The sequence below is a fragment of the Babylonia areolata genome, chromosome 18 (assembly GCF_041734735.1).
Source record: "Babylonia areolata isolate BAREFJ2019XMU chromosome 18, ASM4173473v1, whole genome shotgun sequence".
Lineage (NCBI taxonomy): Eukaryota > Metazoa > Mollusca > Gastropoda > Neogastropoda > Buccinidae > Babylonia > Babylonia areolata.
In genome coordinates this window covers 57,418,587-57,436,537 of record NC_134893.1, presented here as the reverse complement: position 1 = coordinate 57,436,537, position 17,951 = coordinate 57,418,587, and the positions used below count along the sequence as shown (strand labels likewise).

Genomic DNA, 17,951 nt, shown 5'->3' with positions numbered 1-17,951 from the left:
AGACCTTGATCATGTGTTCTTTGGTGTGCAGCAAGCAGCTCAACATAAGTTCGGAATGTAACGCTCAATTCTCTTCCAATGAAAGTGCATGCAAACTTCAGTTCTGGCGTTTCAGGGAAATGGGGGCGTTTCTTGATACTTGATCTTGGTTTCGCTGATGTCCAGCATGAACTTTTCATCACTGGCTGATAGAACCGGTCCGTATAACTAATGTCTTCAGAGTGACAAAAAAGGTCCAACCAGTCAAACTCTTGACCCACAGATAGGTCACCCCCATCACCTTCTCCTGACTTGATATTTGCTTACCCTCCCACCAAAATTACCATTGAATTCCCGATATTTGTTTTAAATAACCAATGAACTCCACCAAAATTACCAGATGTAATGATTACTGGATGTAATGCCTATTGTTGTTCAAAGACATTCTGGTTGGGATCCCTGCTTTGTATCGATTGAGGATCAATGCCCAGCTACTTTGTAAAAAAACAACAACAAAAAAACCACACACACAAAAAGAGAACTTTTTGACAATGGAAGTGGAAATATATCATTTCTAGCCCTCCACCCTCTACACTCGGTCAAAAAAAAAAAAAAAAAAAAAAAATCTGCTTTTGATTTGAAATTGGTTGATTTTTTTTGGTGTCAGTAGGCAGCAGCTCACTCAAAAAGAGGGCAATGAGCTGACTTTACCTGTATTCAAGTCCATATTTACCTAGCCAACTAGTTAGGGGGTGTACGTTTATGGATTGTGTTCATGTTTTCTTTACCCACCAATCGCTATTTCACTCAAAAGCCATATGTTCATCATCATGCATCAGTTTTATGCTCATGTGCCTCATGCATGTAATTCTACGTTTTCTAGTCTTTGTTTATATGCCTTCTTGTGTTTCAGGTATAAAGTATGTTGCCACATGTTTGTGGTGTGTGTGTGTGTGTGTGTGTGTGTGTGTGTGTGTGTGTGAGAGAGAGAGAGAGAGAGAGAGAGAGAGAGAGAGAGAGAGAGAATTGTATGAGATGAGCACAAGAACATTGATGTCCTTTTCCACCCAGTTCTGAATGCATATAATTAAAATTTGACCATTCATTTTATCAGTTCATCATTTTTTGAGAGGTTTGGTCAATAATTGGCTTGTATGCATGGTTGTATATTGCTGCAGACATCTCGCATTATGTACAAAATGATAAATAGGGGGAGGTCACTGGAGAGTGAATTTGCGCTAAATCTGAACCTTCAGGAGTGTCACACATTTGATTATTTCTGAATGTTGGTAATTTCCTTTCTCCAGAAGATATTACATTATTAGAGATTCAGATCCATTTAGTGACCAGTTGACTTATTTCTGTTAATGTTAAGAAATAAGATGGGCGCAATAGCCGAGTGGTTATAGCGTTGGACTTTCAATCTGAGGGTGACAGGTTCGAATCTCGGTGACGGCGCCTGGTGGGTAAAGGGTTGAGATTTTTCCGGTGTCCCAGGTCAACATATGTGCAGACCTGCTAGTGCCTGAACCCCCTTCGTGTGTATACGCAAGCAGAAGATCAAATACGCACGTTAAAGATCCTGTAATCCATGTCAGCGTTCAGTGGAAAGAAGAACATACCCAGCATGCACACCCCTGAAAGTGGAGTATGGCTGCTTACATGGCAGGTTAAAAACGGTCATAAACTTGTGTACATACGAGTGAACGTCCCGGGAGTTGCAGCCCACAAACACAGAAGTAGTTAAGAAAAAAGACGAGTGGTATTATTCCAGTTCATTTTTACAGGAGAGAGGGGTAATGGTGGGGGAGGGGTTGGGATGGGGGGGGGGGGGGGGGGGGAGATAATGTATGACATTGTTATTAGGTGTAAATGTTACACATTCAGTTTTAGTGATCATGTATATGCTTCACACATGTATGATCTATTTTATGCTGTTGCAGATGGATGATGGTTTCTCAGATGCAGAAATGGAAATGGGCAAGTATCACTGTTGATGTTGTCAAATAAGTTTTTGTATATATATGTATATATAATACATGATATAAATTATATCATCATACAAAATATATACTAGTGCTTTCAATGGTTTGCTATGTGCATGTGCATTAAAGAAATTGGAGGACTTTTTCTTCTCCCATGTTTCCTGATAAGTCCTTTTTAATTTCTTTATGACTATTTCTGAACGTTTTCCCTCTTTAATTGACAGCCATTCAATCTTTAAGATCAGCTAGGCTTCAGGCATAAATCACTGGGACCTTAAATAAGACATGATAGACAACTTCATCAGTGTTTAGTTCGTGATCTCATGGTGGAGTTGACCTTAATAATCAGTTTGCTTGCTCCCTAAATGTCGAGCTTTTCAGAGTGTCAGTTTGTTTTTGACAGAAGTGATTGAGACTAATTAGAGCATTGTGAGATAACCTGTGTTTGAAGTGATAGCTTAAGTGAAATCAGAAGTCTTCTGGGTCACCAATCAGCTAGTCTTCATGCTCCATCAATGATCTGCACAATCCGTAATGCCTATATTATTGTTATTATCATTATTATTTATTATGGTGGTGATAATTATGAATTTATTATCATCATTACTATTAATTATGTGTGTGTGTGTTTCAGGAGACAAAGATGGAAATGTCACGACAGATCTCCATTCTTTGTTCAGTGATCCCGCCTCTCTCAGAACTGTGGCTGCAAAAATCAAGTAAGGGGGACTCTTGTGATAGTTCACACAAAATTGCCATACAGAGATTATCTTTATTTTTTTGTTGCTTACACTGTGTACAACCCAGGTGATCACACCTGAATAAAAAACAACAAACAAAACAAAACAAAACAAAAAAAACAACCCCCCAAACAACAACAACAACAATAAACCACACCAACCTAATAGACTTGGGGAAAAAAATGGCACAAATACAGAAACATTCATGCTTAATATACTGATGAAATGTCTCTGCTGTCAAAATTTTTCATCAGAGAATTTAAAAAAAATCCACATAAAACAACTAATCCATATATAATTATACATTATTTAGAAAAAAAATATAACAGGCATGCAAAACTAAAAATTGCCAACAGGTGCAAACATGTCTCAGGTGCAAAAGAAAAAGAAAGAAAAACCAAAACCTAGTAAAGTACTGTAAAGGAATGGAGTGAGGCAGAGTGAGAAACAGAATGAGTGAGTGGTGGCTGAACAACGGATTTTGCCATTGACCTTTATAATTTTAAATCAAATATTGTTGATACTATGTCCTTTTCTTCATTTTGATCTTCCATATCCAAAAAAAAGGAGTATGAGGAAATCAAATTGTGTGTGTGTGTGTGTGTGTGTGTGTGTGTGTACTTTTTACAATACAATACAATACAATACAATACACTTCAATACCACCCCAAACTGCAGTGTTGTCATTAAGTGTGGTGAACAGGGAGAGGATACCTGAGAACGTCATTCACCAGCACCACAGTCTGATCATACGCTGGCTGAGGGACAGAGTGGAACGATTGGAGGTGGGTCAGTCTTTTGGTGTGCATGTCATGTAAAATAATTAATGGGTGGGAGAACTTCCTTAACATACCATACAAATTTTAGTATCGGCATTTTTCAGTTTGATTATTTTCAACATTCTTTTCCCTTTGATTTGATTTGTTTTAGTATTTATCCTTGCAGTTTGGTTAATTTCTTTACTGCTGAACCTTGGTGAAATGAGTGTGGCATTAGTTCGAAGTGCATTAAAAAAAAAAAAGAAAAAAAAAAGAAAAGAAAAAAATAGTCTTGAAGTGTGTTTACTGTTTGTTTATCAATGATGTAATTGATTTGGCTAAACTAATGTGATGCAGTCCCAAGAGAAAGAAATCCAGATAAAGGACGGTAACTAAAAGCTCAGTCCTGTCCCAGAGAAGCATCCTGTTGTGCATAGGACTCCATGTATTTAAAACACAGAGCTTAGCCTTTGACCAAAGAGTCTGTGACCAAAGACATCCGCAATATAGGTATTATCAAAAATGATGATAATTATGACAATTACAATGATAGTATTCAGTTGTTTTGGCTCAAACTGTAAAGCGTACATGTTGGTTCTGGTTTTGACCTGCTGCAGGAGTCTGTGACGCTGGCTCAGTTCTGCAGCATGCTGATGGCCAAGGGAGTGTCCAGAGAGGAAGCCATCAAGGTGAGTTCCTTGGTTGTCTGTATTTCCCCATTTTTTTACTTCCTTGGCTGAACATGATGTTACCTGCAGTCACCACACCTTTTGTATTATATTGTATTGTACTGTATTCTGTTTTATTTTATTCTATTGTATTACTTTTTGTCGCAACAGATTACTGTGTGAAAATTAGGCTGCTTTCCCAGGGGAGAGTGCATTGACAGTGCAGTGTTACGCATATCTTTTTTTTTTTTAAGTTGTTTTTTTCTGTCTGTAGGTGTATTAGTTTTACTTCAGAATTTAGCCAGGGAGGACACTTTTGTTTATGTGGGCACTTTTACATGTGCCAAGAGCATGCTGCATATAGGACGATGGTTTATTGTCTCATCTGAATGACATGCACCCAGACAGTCAAGTGGTAGGGAGAGTAATAATCCTGATCCATATCTGGGACTTAACATGGACGCTAACTTTATAGTTGGCTACATTATGACTAGGCCACTTTTCAACTTTTATGATTGTGTATCATTCCTTGAGAAAAGCATTTCAGTTTCAATTTAAAAAAAAGGTGAACTGGCTTAATTAAGAAATTCTGGTATACACATGACTGGAACCTGAGATCTGGAATCTGTGGGGAATGGCACATAGCTGTGACTGTTGGATGATGGTTTCTGTCTGTGTACTGCAGGTGTTCCAGCCTTTTGACATGGACGTATACATACGATTAGAACCTGAGATCAGGAATCTATGGGGAATGAATGGCACATCAGCTGTGACTGTTCAGTGATGATTTATCTCTGTGTTGTACTGCAGGTTATCCAGCCTTTTGACATGGACGTATACACATGACTGGAACCTGAAATCTGGAATCAAATCTGTGGGAATGGCACATCAGCTGTGACTGATGATGATTTCTCTCCATGTACTGTAGGCATTCCAGCCTTTTGACATGGACGTATACACATGCCTGGAACCTGAGATCTGGAATCTGTGAGGAATGAATGGCACATCAGCTGTGGCTGTTTGATGGTTTCTCTTGTGTTGTACTGCAGGCGTTCCAGCCTTTCGACACGGACGGGAACGGCACGGCAGAGGTGGTGACGATGCTGGACATGGTGACGACCTACACAGGGCCCAACACCATGGGGGAGCTGGGCAAGAACATCCGCATGCTGCAGGCCTGCTCCCTGCTGCCTGGATTTGTCGACGTCTATGCCGGGGACACCAACCCCATTGCCCAGCATGGCGAGAAGATTCTCAAGGTAGGGTGGCTTTTTTTCACCTCCCCCCTTTTGCACACACAGTTTGGGATGTTTTAAATTTAGATTTTTTTTGTTTTGTGTGCGTGTGTGAATTGCTGCCCTGTCGTTGGCATCATTTCAGTGCCATTTCTGTCCTCAAACTAATTTATCATTTTAGGAGTGGAGATTGATGAAACTGTTCTGTTTCTTTAGTTTTTTTTGTTTATTTAGTTGTTTTTATATTTTTGTTTTATTTCATTTTTTCAGTTCTTCATTTGATTTTTCTGCTAAAAACAAACAAAACCTCCCAGCCACCTTTGCAATGATATATTGCAATGTCTGATTGTTCTTACTTGATTGTAAACTATTTCTTTGTAAAGAAAAGAACCTTCTTTGTAAGGTAAAAAAAAGAAAAAAAGAAAAAAAAAAGAAAAGATTAACCCTTTCGCTGCCAGGAAAATAAGATTTAAGTGAAATCTATTTGCCAGGGTTTTTTCACAAAAAACGGGTATAAATTTTCAAAAAATTCTGTGCTCTTTGTTATTGGAGAAAGACCCATAAAAGTATATATTTTCTGAAAGGGAAATGAATAAAGAATACAAAACACATGATGTTTTCCCATTTTATGCATTTTAAGTGACATGCTGTTGTTTTGAAATCAGTGTTTTGTTTTTTGTCACATTTTCAACTTGTTCATTACAAACATTAGTCTGGTAATTTGCACAAAAATATCATTTTCTGGACAAATGGATATCTGCACACACAAAATCATACTAGAACAACCACAATATAAAAAAACTGAAAAAGAAATAGATGCATTGTGACTTCTGCAAGTGATAATATGGATGTGAGGCCACGCCCCCTCAGTTTCCACCCCCCTCCTCTTCACCCCTCTCACACCGTCACTTCATCAGACCGCGTTGGCTGAGTGCCAAGAAAATAGCTCATACGGTGCCCTGCTAAAAATTCGTCTGCTAGAGTTGAACAGCCTGCATCACTCACTGATAGTTGTATCTTGGCCACTCTCTTGATTGCTCCCTTTATTTTCTATCAAATCGTCCTATAAATGTTCACCACTGTCTTCTCCTTCGAATTTATGCTCCAATTCTTTCTGAGCATTAGCTGAAGAAAGTAATCTTGGTTGATTTAGTTCGCCACGAGCGCATGTCTTGAGCACGGAGTCAGTCCGACATTTTGTTGAGCGAGCGAGGAGAGGAGCCAGGCAAAGACTGCGGCCAGTAACCCAACCAAAACGTTCAAATAAAGGACTGCCTTATGACGCAGATGGTGTTTCTAGCTATGAATAGAATCCAGAAAGATTCCCCAAGCTAAAGCTACCAGCATTTTTGTCAACGAACTGAATGCAAAGCAGGGAAAAGTCAGAATATTTCGATGACGAGTTATCTCGTCATGCAGGCAGCGAAGCAGACATGCTTGCCATGACGAGTTATCTCGTCATGCAGGCAGCCTAGGGGTTAATTAGATGCCAATTGATGTTTCAACGGTATGATGGTCAGTCATGTCTGACTATGACTGTCAGAACAGCACAGGTGACAGCTGTTGTTCGACTGTCTTAGCTAGAATTTGATTATTGTGAAGAATGTCTTGCCCAGGTAACATCCCCACACTCTTGGCTGAGAGGGCTTTAGGATAGACAGCGTTGGGATGGTCCCCAAAGGTTAACCATCCCCCAAATCTACAGCACTTAGAGCCAGTGCCATCTTGCCTTCTGGTTTGAGTCACAGCCCTTCACAAAAGACTAAGCTGTAAATTGATTCCCATCAACAGTACCTGCTGCGGAACCGGGCAGAGACAGGCACCTTGCCTTTTCCCCACCTGAACGGGTTCAACAACACTTGCAGCATGAGACTGTCAGTGCTTCGCAACATCTTCAACACCCTGAAAGATGCAGGTGAGAGTCTTCCCTCTCCACCCCTGATGTGTGTGTGTGTATGTGTGTGAGCATGTGTTTGTTCGTGTGAGTGTGTGTGTGTGTGTGTGTGTGTGTGTGTGTGTCTGTGTGTCTGAGTGCTTGTTTGTGTGTGTGTGTGTGCTTGAAGCATGCATGCGCATTTTTATAAAGTGTGTGCCTGTGTGTGTCAGTCTGTGTGTCTGTGTTGGAGGTGAGTTGGGGGGGACCAGGAAAGAAAAGGGAGTGAGGGGGATGGGGTAAAGGAAAAGATGAAAAGTAGAATGGACATCTTGTGAGTAGATAAGTCATATCATTTTTGTGTTGTTACCTTGTCCTGAAAGTTTCACAGGGAATTCATTTTGTTGGCATTAATTCTGTGCATGTTTCTGGTTGCTCAGTTTTACTGGCCAACACTGCAGGTGTCCGTATCTCTCAGCCTGGTTGACGCCAGGATGTATAATGAGAGTACAGCCTTGTCAGGTAGTGCCAAACCTAAATGAACAGAACAGCAGCATTGTCAGTACCCCTTTCATCATTCATCATCGTAGAAAGTGTAGAAAACAAAATGTTCCAAATTCTGAATTATCTAAAAAAAGAGAAAAAAGAAAAAAGAATTGGAATGCTGGCATAGTGGTATCATGTCTACCTTGGAAGCAAAAGAATCCGAGGGCACAGGTTTGAGCCACACACTGTCCAGTATTTTTGTCCCCTCCACTAGATCTTGAGTGGTGGTCTGGACGCTTGTCATTTAGATGAGACGATAAAAGGAGGTCTTGTGTGCAGCACGCACTTAGCTCAGGTAACAGAACATGCAGGAACAAAAGTGTTGTCCCTGGCAAAATTCTGTTGAAAAATCCACTTTGATAGTAAAGCAGATTCCTTTGCAGACATAGGGTGGAGTTGTACTGTGGGGTTGTCAGGGAAAGCAGCCTGAATTTCACATAGAAAATCTGTAGTGACAAAAAAGAAATAAAATACAAATAACATGCAATGTGATACAAAGGCATGCTGATTAGTGTGTGTGTTTCCTGCAGCCCGCATTGAAGGGGAGGACCAAGTTCTGGCAGAAGGCGAGGAGCTGAAGCCCATCAGTAAATGCTACAGCTCCATTGAAGTGTCCACCAACAGTTCAGAAGCTTACAGGTTCTGTGTGTGTGTGTGTGTCTCTGTGTGTGTGTGTGTGTATGAGTGTGTGTTGTGCATGCGTTTGTGTTTCACTGCGTGCGCGCACGTGTGTGTGTGTGTGTGTGTGTGTGTGTGTGTGTAAGGAGGGGAGAGCACTTTGAGGTTGAGTGCTGGTATTTTTGAAAATCCCAGTTATGGCGTACCAGCTGTGGTAGTTATTGCATGCAGATGTGTTTGTGTGTGCCTGTGGTGAAATAACTTCAGTTTTCTGTAATAACTGATGATTGGGTAGTGTCTTGAGGTGGTGTTTAGAATTTAAAATATTTTCAAAGGCGAAGGGAATAAGCCTTGTGAGCTGATGTGTTTGTCTTCAAGACAGAAAGTGTTTTGGTCTTAAGGCTTTCGATTGAAAGTGGAAGAAAGCAGTGCATGTTTTCAGGTTAACCAGAGCTGTATTTTCAGTTTGATTTTCATGGTGTGTTTTGAAGTTGACTGGTGGTGTCCTTTTGGGTTAACCAGCAGTGTGTTTTCAGGTTGACCAATGGTGATGCCAAGACGTTCTGGCAGTCTGACGGAGCAGCTCGTTCACACTGGATCAGGTTTGTTCCTGGTTGTTTCTTCATCATGTGGAATAGCTAGGACATGAATCATGTGAGAGGTTTAAAGTAAAACAGGATGACGGTCGCACAGCCTTTTATGGCCATCAGGGCAGTGAATTCAAAGTCCACTGTGTCTAGGGTATGGCGTGGGGCCCAATCCTCTCCTTCCGCTGTTTTTTTACCTTCCTCAGCCAAAGTCAGGTACCCATTCACACCTGGGTGGAGTGAGAAAAACCAGAGTAAAGTAATTAATTTGACTTTGGTGCTCACATTATGTTAATTCTAGTTGTTGTTTTTATTCATTATGTTGTTTTCTGAAATCCTTCATACCCATGCAGGGGCCACAGGTTGATTAAAGTCTTGAAATGTTGCATGTGCAGGCTGCACATACGGAACAATGTGGTGATCAAGCAGCTGTCCATTTCGGTGGCGTCGTGCGACCAGAGCTACATGCCGGAGCTCATCTCTGTGACAGGGGGCCGCACGCCCAGAAACCTCCGAGAGCTGAAGGAAGTACATGTTCCTGGGTACGTGGGATGTGACTTGGAAAAAAAAAAAAAGAAAGATTTTTTTTATACAAAAAAAAGGAATGTGAGAAGTTTAAAAAAAAAAAAAAGTTCCAGAAGAATGAAGAGAAAGAACACATTCACATTCATAAAGAGAGAGAGGGAGAGAGAGAGAGAGAGATTGATTCAGGATGATTGTTCGTAAAACGTTGACTGATCAGAAAAATTGAAGTACATAATTATGTTGTTTGCTCTGATTTGATATTTGTTGTCTGCTTCTGGAAAGAACTTTACCAGATTTGGTTCTCTTTCACTGAGATTTTTATTTTTGTGTGATTTTTCAGTGTTAAGTTTTTATAAGATTTTTTTTTCATAAATAAATTTTATTACAAAGCTCCTGATTAGAAGATCAGTTAGTATCCCATTAGCCTGTATCAATTATTTGGTTTGTTCACTATCTGCAGTAGTGATATTTTGAAGGTTATATTTCACTAGTTATATTTATGGACTATTTTTTTTTCTACAGGCACTTGACTGGAGAGGTTGTTCTGCTGAAGAATGCCAAGGTCCATTACCCAAGTAAGTAGACTTTTGATGCACTTAACTCTTTCCGGACGAAGGAATGCTCACGCATTCCTTCACAAAACGTATTCGGTTTCGGACGAAGGAATGGAATAGCATTCTCCGAAAGTAAAATTCCATCATGCGCTGTACACGTGATTTTGCGATTAGCCAAGCAGAGTGCGCTATTCTGGGTCACTCCACAATCGAACAGTATGATTGGTTAATATGGGATGTGTGGCCTGTCTCGCACACACGCTGACAAAGTCACTGACCGGTCGTCTGCTCGCGTGCCAGCCTGTTAGCAAAGCGGCCTCTTCTCGGAATGTTGTGAAGTGAACAAGGCAGTGACGGCAATGTTTTAGGGTTGCCGAAGTACTTGAAATGCTACAAACTGAAGGGTCGGACATTGAAGAGGTGGATGATGGTGAAGAAGAAAGCGAATTTAATGCAGAAAGCGAGCATGGGTATGGTGATTCGGGGTGAAAAATTGGCAGTATTTTCTACATATGGCAAAACTGTAAAAATAAGATGAGAAATTTTATTTTTTTTTTACATGTAATAGCTCAACACGTAATAAACCAGTTCTGAAAGTTTCATTTTCTTACACAGTATTTTGTATTTTTTGTAATTTTTTGCCTAACCCTTACAAATGGGCCGTCTGTGGGGAAAAGCAAGGGAGAAAACTTGTCGTCCCGAGTGAGTTAACCTTTTCTTGTGGTTCACTACTAAACTGCCCAGTCAGGGGTTGTTTTAATCAGAATGATAGTCAGAACATCTGTATATTTCCATATCTGATTTTAAAGCTTACTCTGGAGTTTCAGTTTCAAGGAGGCATCAGAGCGTGCAGACTGTTCCACATATACTTCACTGATGTATTGTTCCGAATCATTAACTAGTAAAGCAGCCTTTAACCCTTTCAGTACTGTGAGGATAACAGCCTTTTCAAGCTTCATTGTCTGGGAGATTTAGAATGTCACTTTGCATATATCAGTTACCTGTTGCCTTGCCTGTCATTGTTTACATTGATCATTGTCAAGATCAGAAGTACTGTGTACATCTCAGAGCAGTGTGTTTGATACTTGCTGAGTTGTGGAAGATGACTTTCAAGCTATGATCTTAAACAAAACAGGGAAAAAACTGCTTAAAAATGCTCGTCCAAACTTTTTAAGTTGCCTGGAAATTTGTTCATTAAGAGTTGTGTCCCTTTCTTAATTGTGTACACTCCGTTGAAAGGTTGAAAAACTAGTTTCATAAACTAGGGTTCAATGACGAAGTACTATACCAGAACACTGCTTTTAGGTAGGCTTTAAAAAACGCACACTTGCACGTGAGCACTGTTGGAGAGTAGTGTAGAATGAGTTGATTAGGACTTTAACATTCTGCACCTGCCAGGTTCATTTGATGTGTTGTTGTACTCACCAGAAGCTGGTTGACATCAAAGTATTGTACTGTAAAACACTTAGATCAAAATCATTTGGCGCTGTATAAATAGAATAATTATTAAACTGCAGTGCCAGCGCTTTATAGATAAACAGTATTATCACTATTCTTATTAACTTGTGGTACTGTCTTTGTCTTTCAGTCCTGCAGATCAACATCCGGCGGTGCCACAGTGATGGCTGTGACACGCGGGTGCACGGAATCCGAACCCTGGGCTACAAGGTGGTGAAGGAGTCTGGGCTGAGTGTGGTGGACGCCTCGGCCAAGTGGTATCTGCAGGTGCTGGCCGCCACTGTCACAGCCACCGTGCCCCAGTCCCCCGGCCTCCGCACCGTCGTTCTGGAAAACACCAAGTTAGTGCTGCTTTGTGTTTGTGACACAGAAGTAATACAGTGCATCTTGACATGACAAGACACATGATATGACATGATATGACATATACGCTACACCACATCTGCCAAGCAGATGCCTGACCAGCAGTGTAACCCAACACGCTTAGTCAGGCCTTGAGAGCACATAAAATAATGCGCATAAAATAATGCATACTAATTTTTTTTTTTTTTTTTTTTTTTTTTTTTTTTAAACAAATGTTGACAGTGATGCTCTTTGTGTCCATACCAGGAAAGCTCTGGAGAATATGCCGCCGCTGTCTCTGGGGGTGTCCAGTGGGGAGCGACCCCAGTTCCTGAGTCGTCACGTCCTGGAGGAGATGGAGAACTTTCTCACCAGCCTCACCTCGTCAGTATACTCCCTGTCTGATTTTTCACCTGGCTCTGTGGCTCTGTGTGTGTGTGTGCATGCTTGGGCGTGGGTGAGAGCGGAGATTAGAAAAGAGAGATAAACCACTTGCAGAAATTGCTGAAGCCAGGCAGCCTGCGCCGCGACACGCATTCATTATTCATGAGCTGCCTTTGCCCCGCCCAAACGAAAGGAAAGCGTCAGTCGAACGTAGTCTCCTGAGTGATTTTATAATTTGGATTACACCTTTTTTCCCTTTTCTGTTTGCTTCATCCCACGCAGATGTCAAACTCAATTTTGTTGTGAATAACATTCCTAAATATTTATATGTATTGGTTACTTTTATTTCCCTATCACCACAGCACCATTTTTCACGAGTCGAAAGATGACCTCCATTGCGGAAAACTATAATATTGGTCTTATCGAGATTCACTGTTTGTTGTAGTCTGTTTCTTGCTTAAGGGCATTTAATTGATTTTGTAACCCTATGGGTGTGTCAGACAAGAGAACAACATCATCAGCAAATAGCATTAAGAGCAAATCTGTTGCGCCAGGTATCATTTGTATTCTATGTCTCCCCTTCTTTGATAACTCCACTGCCAATTCACCGATGAAAAAGGAAAACAGCTCTGTGCTTGGCATACAACCTTGTTTAACCCCTCTTGGACACTGAAAAAAGTCTGAATAAATACCTTTGTCACGAACACATACAAGTACAGAATCGTAGATGCTTTTAACAGCCATGTAAAACTCCCGAGAGAGAGAGACAGAGACTTAGAGAGAGAGATAGAGCACAATACAACGGACTGCTCGGGCAACATGAAGTGTTCGTATATATATGAATTATATATATGATTATGTACATATAGATAGATTTAGATTTACATACTGATAGATCTATATGAAATTATGTATATATGTATTCATGTATGTATGTATAGACAGATGTTAGAAGAGAGACAGAGCTGAATATGTGTTTTATGTTTTGATATATATATATATATATTTTTTTTTTTTTGAAGAAATGGTGATGTAAACCAGAAAGTGTGACGAAAAAGTAGCGTTACGAAAACGCAGTTCAATAATTTATAACTGTCTCTCTCATGTGCAACATTGCGCTGGGGGAGGGGGGGGGGGAGTTGGTGGTGGGGGGAGCTGCTTTATTTTCTTTTTATATTATCTACATTCAAGCAGATGCAAACATGCTAAAAACCAAAGCAAAAATGAATCGGTTTTCATTGTATACAGCGAATCTTACTGCACGTGGGAAATTCCAGGCGTAACTTAACTTTCGCTTTACTGCAGCTGAACCGTCAGAACCGACCAGTTTCCTTCAGGTGGGGAAGGAGACGGTGATTTACCCCCACCCTTCCGCAGTGCGTGTGTGCCCCAAAACGGCTTCAGCACTGTTATAGACAGTAAGAAGGGGCCTGCCGTGAGTGGTTTATCTCTCTTTTCTAATCTCCGGTGAGAGTCTGTGCTGATGCTGTTATTCTGTGCTGTTGCTGTTATTGCTGCTGTTGTTCATTGCTTGGAGATGATGTGATAATCTGACAGAGCAAATCTCCCTTTCCTCTCAGCAGGGTGATTAGGGGTGTGTGTGGAAATGAAGCTGCTGTCATGTATTGCTTGCTTATATGTATTTTGTTTTTGATATATAGCTTTTTGACTTTTTGGTCCAACCTCTGTCAGGTTGTGTGTGTGCTTGTGTGTACTGGACTTTGATATGGGCTGAGAGATTGTGTTAGGTGAGTGACGAGCCTATGGATGCATGATTGATTTCCAAATGGATGAATAAAGTTGTATTGTATTGTATTGTGGCAAGCTGATGGCTGAGGGTCTGACCCTGTGGCTGTCATTGCTCTTGTTGTTTATTGTTGGGAAGGTAATGTGATGGATTTCTTGACTTAGAGCAACTGATCCCTCCCTGTATGGATGGCAAGCTGAAGGTCCAACCCTGCTGCGGTCATTGATGTTGTAGTTGTTTATTGTTGGTAGGTGATGTGATAATAACCTGAGCGAGAGCAGACTGTCCCCTTTCAGTGAGGAAGGCAAGCTGATGGCTGAAGGTCTGACCCTGCTGCTGTCGCTCAACCTGGCCCGGGGCCATGTGGCCGCCTTGGTCCGAACCATCCGTCACCTCTTTGGTAAGATGCTGTGTCTCTCACTTTCTCTCTCTTGTATTGTCTGCACCAGATGCTCTCCCTCCCTCTCTTGTATTGTCTATACCATTCATCACCTCTTTGGTAAAATTGTGTCTTTTTCTCTTGTATCGTCTTTACCATCCATCACCTCTTTGGTAAGATGTTGTCTTTTTCTCTTGTATTGTCTATACCATCCATCACCTCTTTGGTAAGATGCTGTCTTTTTCTCTTGTATTGTCTATACCATCCATCACCTCTTTGGTAAGATGCTTTTTTTTTCTGTTGTATTGTCTATACCATCCGCCTGTTTGGTAAGATGCTGTCTTTTTCTGTTGTATTGTCTATACCATCTCTTTGGTAAGATGCTGTCTTTTTCTCTTGTATTGTCTATACCATCCATCACCTCTTTGGTAAGATGCTGTCTTTTTTCTGTTGTATTGTCTATACCATCCATCACCTCTTTGGTAAGATGCTGTCTTTTTTCTGTTGTATTGTCTATACCATCCATCACCTCTTTGGTAAAATGCTGTCTTTTTCTCTTGTATTGTCTTTACCATCCATCACCTGTTTGGTAAAATGCTGTCTTTTTTCTCTTGTATTGTCTACACCATCCATCACCTCTTTAGTAAGATCCTGTCTCTATTTTGCAGTATATATCTGTATCATGCGTCACCTCTTTGGTAAGATGCTGTCTCTCTCTCTCTCTCGATGGCTGACCACTTGGAAAACCGTGTAAGATACTCGTTATATAAACCGTACGAGACTTGCTTTGGAAGAGAGAAATACAGGGATGTTTTGATTTTATGGATGAACACATATCGCAACACACTCGCTTAGTTCAGGATGGGAGTATCACAAATTAGTGTTCACAGATACTGTTATTCATAGAAACAAGAAAGCTGGAATTGTCCAGGTAGTATCTCATTTGAAACTGAAATTCACTTTATTTTTGTGTCAAAAGTATGAGAATTTTAAGATCTAAGTATTTACAGAATATTGTCAATTTCGAAAATCATAAACTGGAATTTGTGAGAGTATTCTTGATTTTGCCAGGTTTCTATTTTATGCCTTTAAGCTCAGATATCAGATCTTGAATGCAGACCAAAATAGAGGTGAAGCAGCGTATTGGACAAAAATGGTAAATCTAAGTATCATGGAACATAATTCTTTCCATGAAATTGCTAATTATTTATGTATGCTGTTTTGCTATTTTCTTTCCTCATCATGTAATGTGTGTGTGTGTGTGTGTGTGTGTGTGTGTGTGTGTGTGTGTGTGATATGATATTTCAGAAAACTCTGACCTGTCGTTGCCATGCATGCCTCTGATGCAGAAAATGATGGACACCAGGAACACCTGCTGGGAAAAAATGGGTTTGTTATTGTGATTATTATTATTATTGTCATTATCATTCTTCTTTTGTAATATACTCATAATTTTTAATGTATTATTCATTTTATTTCAGGTGGTTTGATGCCTGCTATAGTTCTAGGTGGGGTGGCATCTTTATTCACACCTCAGATTTTTATGTCTCACTTTGAGTTTGTTGTCAGTGAAACTTGACTGATTTTATATTTATCTTGATCTCTTTTCTTCTTCTTTTTTATTGTATTATTATTTTTTTTTTACAGTGAATGTCATATGAGTAAGAAGAAACATGATATCACACACAGCCAGCAGCGCAAGAGATAAGTAGAGTTGTAATTTTTTTTTAGATACACAAAGTGGACTAAAAGGTTCTGTTTATAAAAAAAACTACTACTGGATGCCACACAAGCCAGAAGGGTGTACTGGTTGGTTCTGGATATGCAAAAATAGAGGCAGTAATAAATCAAAGTTTCAAGGCACTGTTTTAGCATGGTGTTATGTCCTTGGGAAAGACTCTTTTCTTAAAAAAAAAAATCTGCTGTGACAATAAAGGAACACAACACAGTGCAATGCAACGCAGTGCAACACAACTCAGCACAACCAGATGGTAACCAGAATGGGAGAGGTGTATTTTCAACCGACTAATTTTAAAGTGAACTGGGGAATCCACAGGATAGTATGAGAAGGGCTCCATTCTCCATACTGCTGAGTCAAAATATGAGAAAGTGTGCTGACCTTGGGATATTTTGCTGCTTTGAGGAATTGTCAGCAATTAGAAATTGGCAGCTTAGCGTAAAGGTCTTAGAGGAGTATGGATTGGAAGTAAGCTACTTAGGTGTGAGGGTGCGCTATGGTTTATGACATTAAAACACATGGTAGCTAGTTTGTAATCTACCCTGTGAGAGATGGGCAGCCAGTGTGCAGCCAGTGTCGTTTTTCGAGACAAGGTGTTACGATATGTTAAATACCATACTCAGACACCTGTGGCCTGGCAATATTGACGTAGCTGTGAGCTTATTTCACACACAGCCTGTCTAACCCAAGACTTTAATGCACCCGGTTTGCTGAGGAAGGTGTTGTGAAATAAAAAGAAGAAAAAGAAAACAATTTCAAGTTCAACTTGTGATTCCAAGTTTGTTGATTTTTTCTGTAGGAGTTGCATGGACTTGTCTGGATGTTGTGATAATGGTTTTGCTGTGTTGTGTTTGTGTCCCCTTATCAGGCAGCCCCCTGCAGATGACACTGGTGGGGTGTGATGGAGGCAAGAACGACGACTCCTCTGTCCCTGCTAACGTTCTCTTCTACGGCAGTGGCAGCGGCCAGAACAACAGTAAGTCACACATACAAACACACACACACACACACACACATACACACACACTCGCAGAGGCGCACATGCACATTTGCACGCAAGGATGCACTCCTGCACACACAGACACACACACATGAATACACATGCATGCACACACACACACATAAGATAGTCTTATATGCTGCTGGAAGGCATGATAAGATGCAACAACAGATATTAAGTAAAACAACAGAGAGAAAGAAAATGCAGAAAAAAGAATTTAGTGACTCAGATACACGGGTGTAGAAAACGAAGACTGCTGCTGGAAAAAGAAGGTGCTGCATTGGCACACAGAAGGGAGTTTACAAACTGAGGGAGGTCATTTCTTCACACAAGAGGGTGGTGGTTTGTACAGGACAGGAATCAGACTCTTGCAGGGGTTTGCACCAGTGGGTCACAATATGGTGTGTGTGATTGAATATTATTATCATTATAATTGTTTTTATTATGATTATCATTATGATCATTGTCATTGCTACTGTTGTTATTTATTGTGATGATGTTGATGATGATGATGTCTGGGTTGTTGGGTGTTTTATGTGGTGAGTGGTGGCCCAGTGTGATGTGATGTGATGTGATTTGACAGCCTATGTGACGGAGGAAGGGAAAACCAAGGTGAACATGTTCTTCAAGAGCAGTGACATGATTCAGATCACCAAAGTCAGGATCAAGGTTAGTGGCTAGTTTTTTGTTGTTGGTTTGTTTGCAGAGTTAATTTAACAACAACGACACAGAGAGAGAGAGAGGGGGGAGGTGGGGATGTGGGGGGATGGGGTTGGTACAGTTCAGATACATTTAAAAGAGGAAGGTGGCAGAATGGTTCAGATACTTATATGCA

The 17,951-nt window shown here is 40.5% G+C and overlaps 1 protein-coding gene across 5 annotated transcripts in view; it reads left to right on the top strand.

Annotated features, from left to right (window-relative positions):
* The window catches only part of LOC143292940 (zinc finger ZZ-type and EF-hand domain-containing protein 1-like), a 92,058-nt gene that overhangs the window by 616 nt on the left and 73,491 nt on the right, over positions 1–17,951 (top strand). For 3 of the 5 annotated variants that reach the window (XM_076603647.1, XM_076603646.1, XM_076603644.1), the window contains exons 2-17: positions 1,923–1,959; positions 2,599–2,683; positions 3,396–3,489; positions 4,080–4,151; positions 5,180–5,389; positions 7,157–7,280; positions 8,315–8,423; positions 8,939–9,004; positions 9,385–9,531; positions 10,037–10,089; positions 11,657–11,867; positions 12,136–12,252; positions 14,296–14,399; positions 15,687–15,767; positions 16,985–17,092; positions 17,700–17,785. In XM_076603647.1, coding sequence (XP_076459762.1) covers positions 1,923–1,959; positions 2,599–2,683; positions 3,396–3,489; positions 4,080–4,151; positions 5,180–5,389; positions 7,157–7,280; positions 8,315–8,423; positions 8,939–9,004; positions 9,385–9,531; positions 10,037–10,089; positions 11,657–11,867; positions 12,136–12,252; positions 14,296–14,399; positions 15,687–15,767; positions 16,985–17,092; positions 17,700–17,785 — 1,704 coding nt within the window. The remainder of the gene's footprint in view (positions 1–1,922; positions 1,960–2,598; positions 2,684–3,395; positions 3,490–4,079; positions 4,152–5,179; positions 5,390–7,156; positions 7,281–8,314; positions 8,424–8,938; positions 9,005–9,384; positions 9,532–10,036; positions 10,090–11,656; positions 11,868–12,135; positions 12,253–14,295; positions 14,400–15,686; positions 15,768–16,984; positions 17,093–17,699; positions 17,786–17,951) is intronic. The other 2 variants (XM_076603649.1, XM_076603645.1) reach the window with 1 other exon arrangement.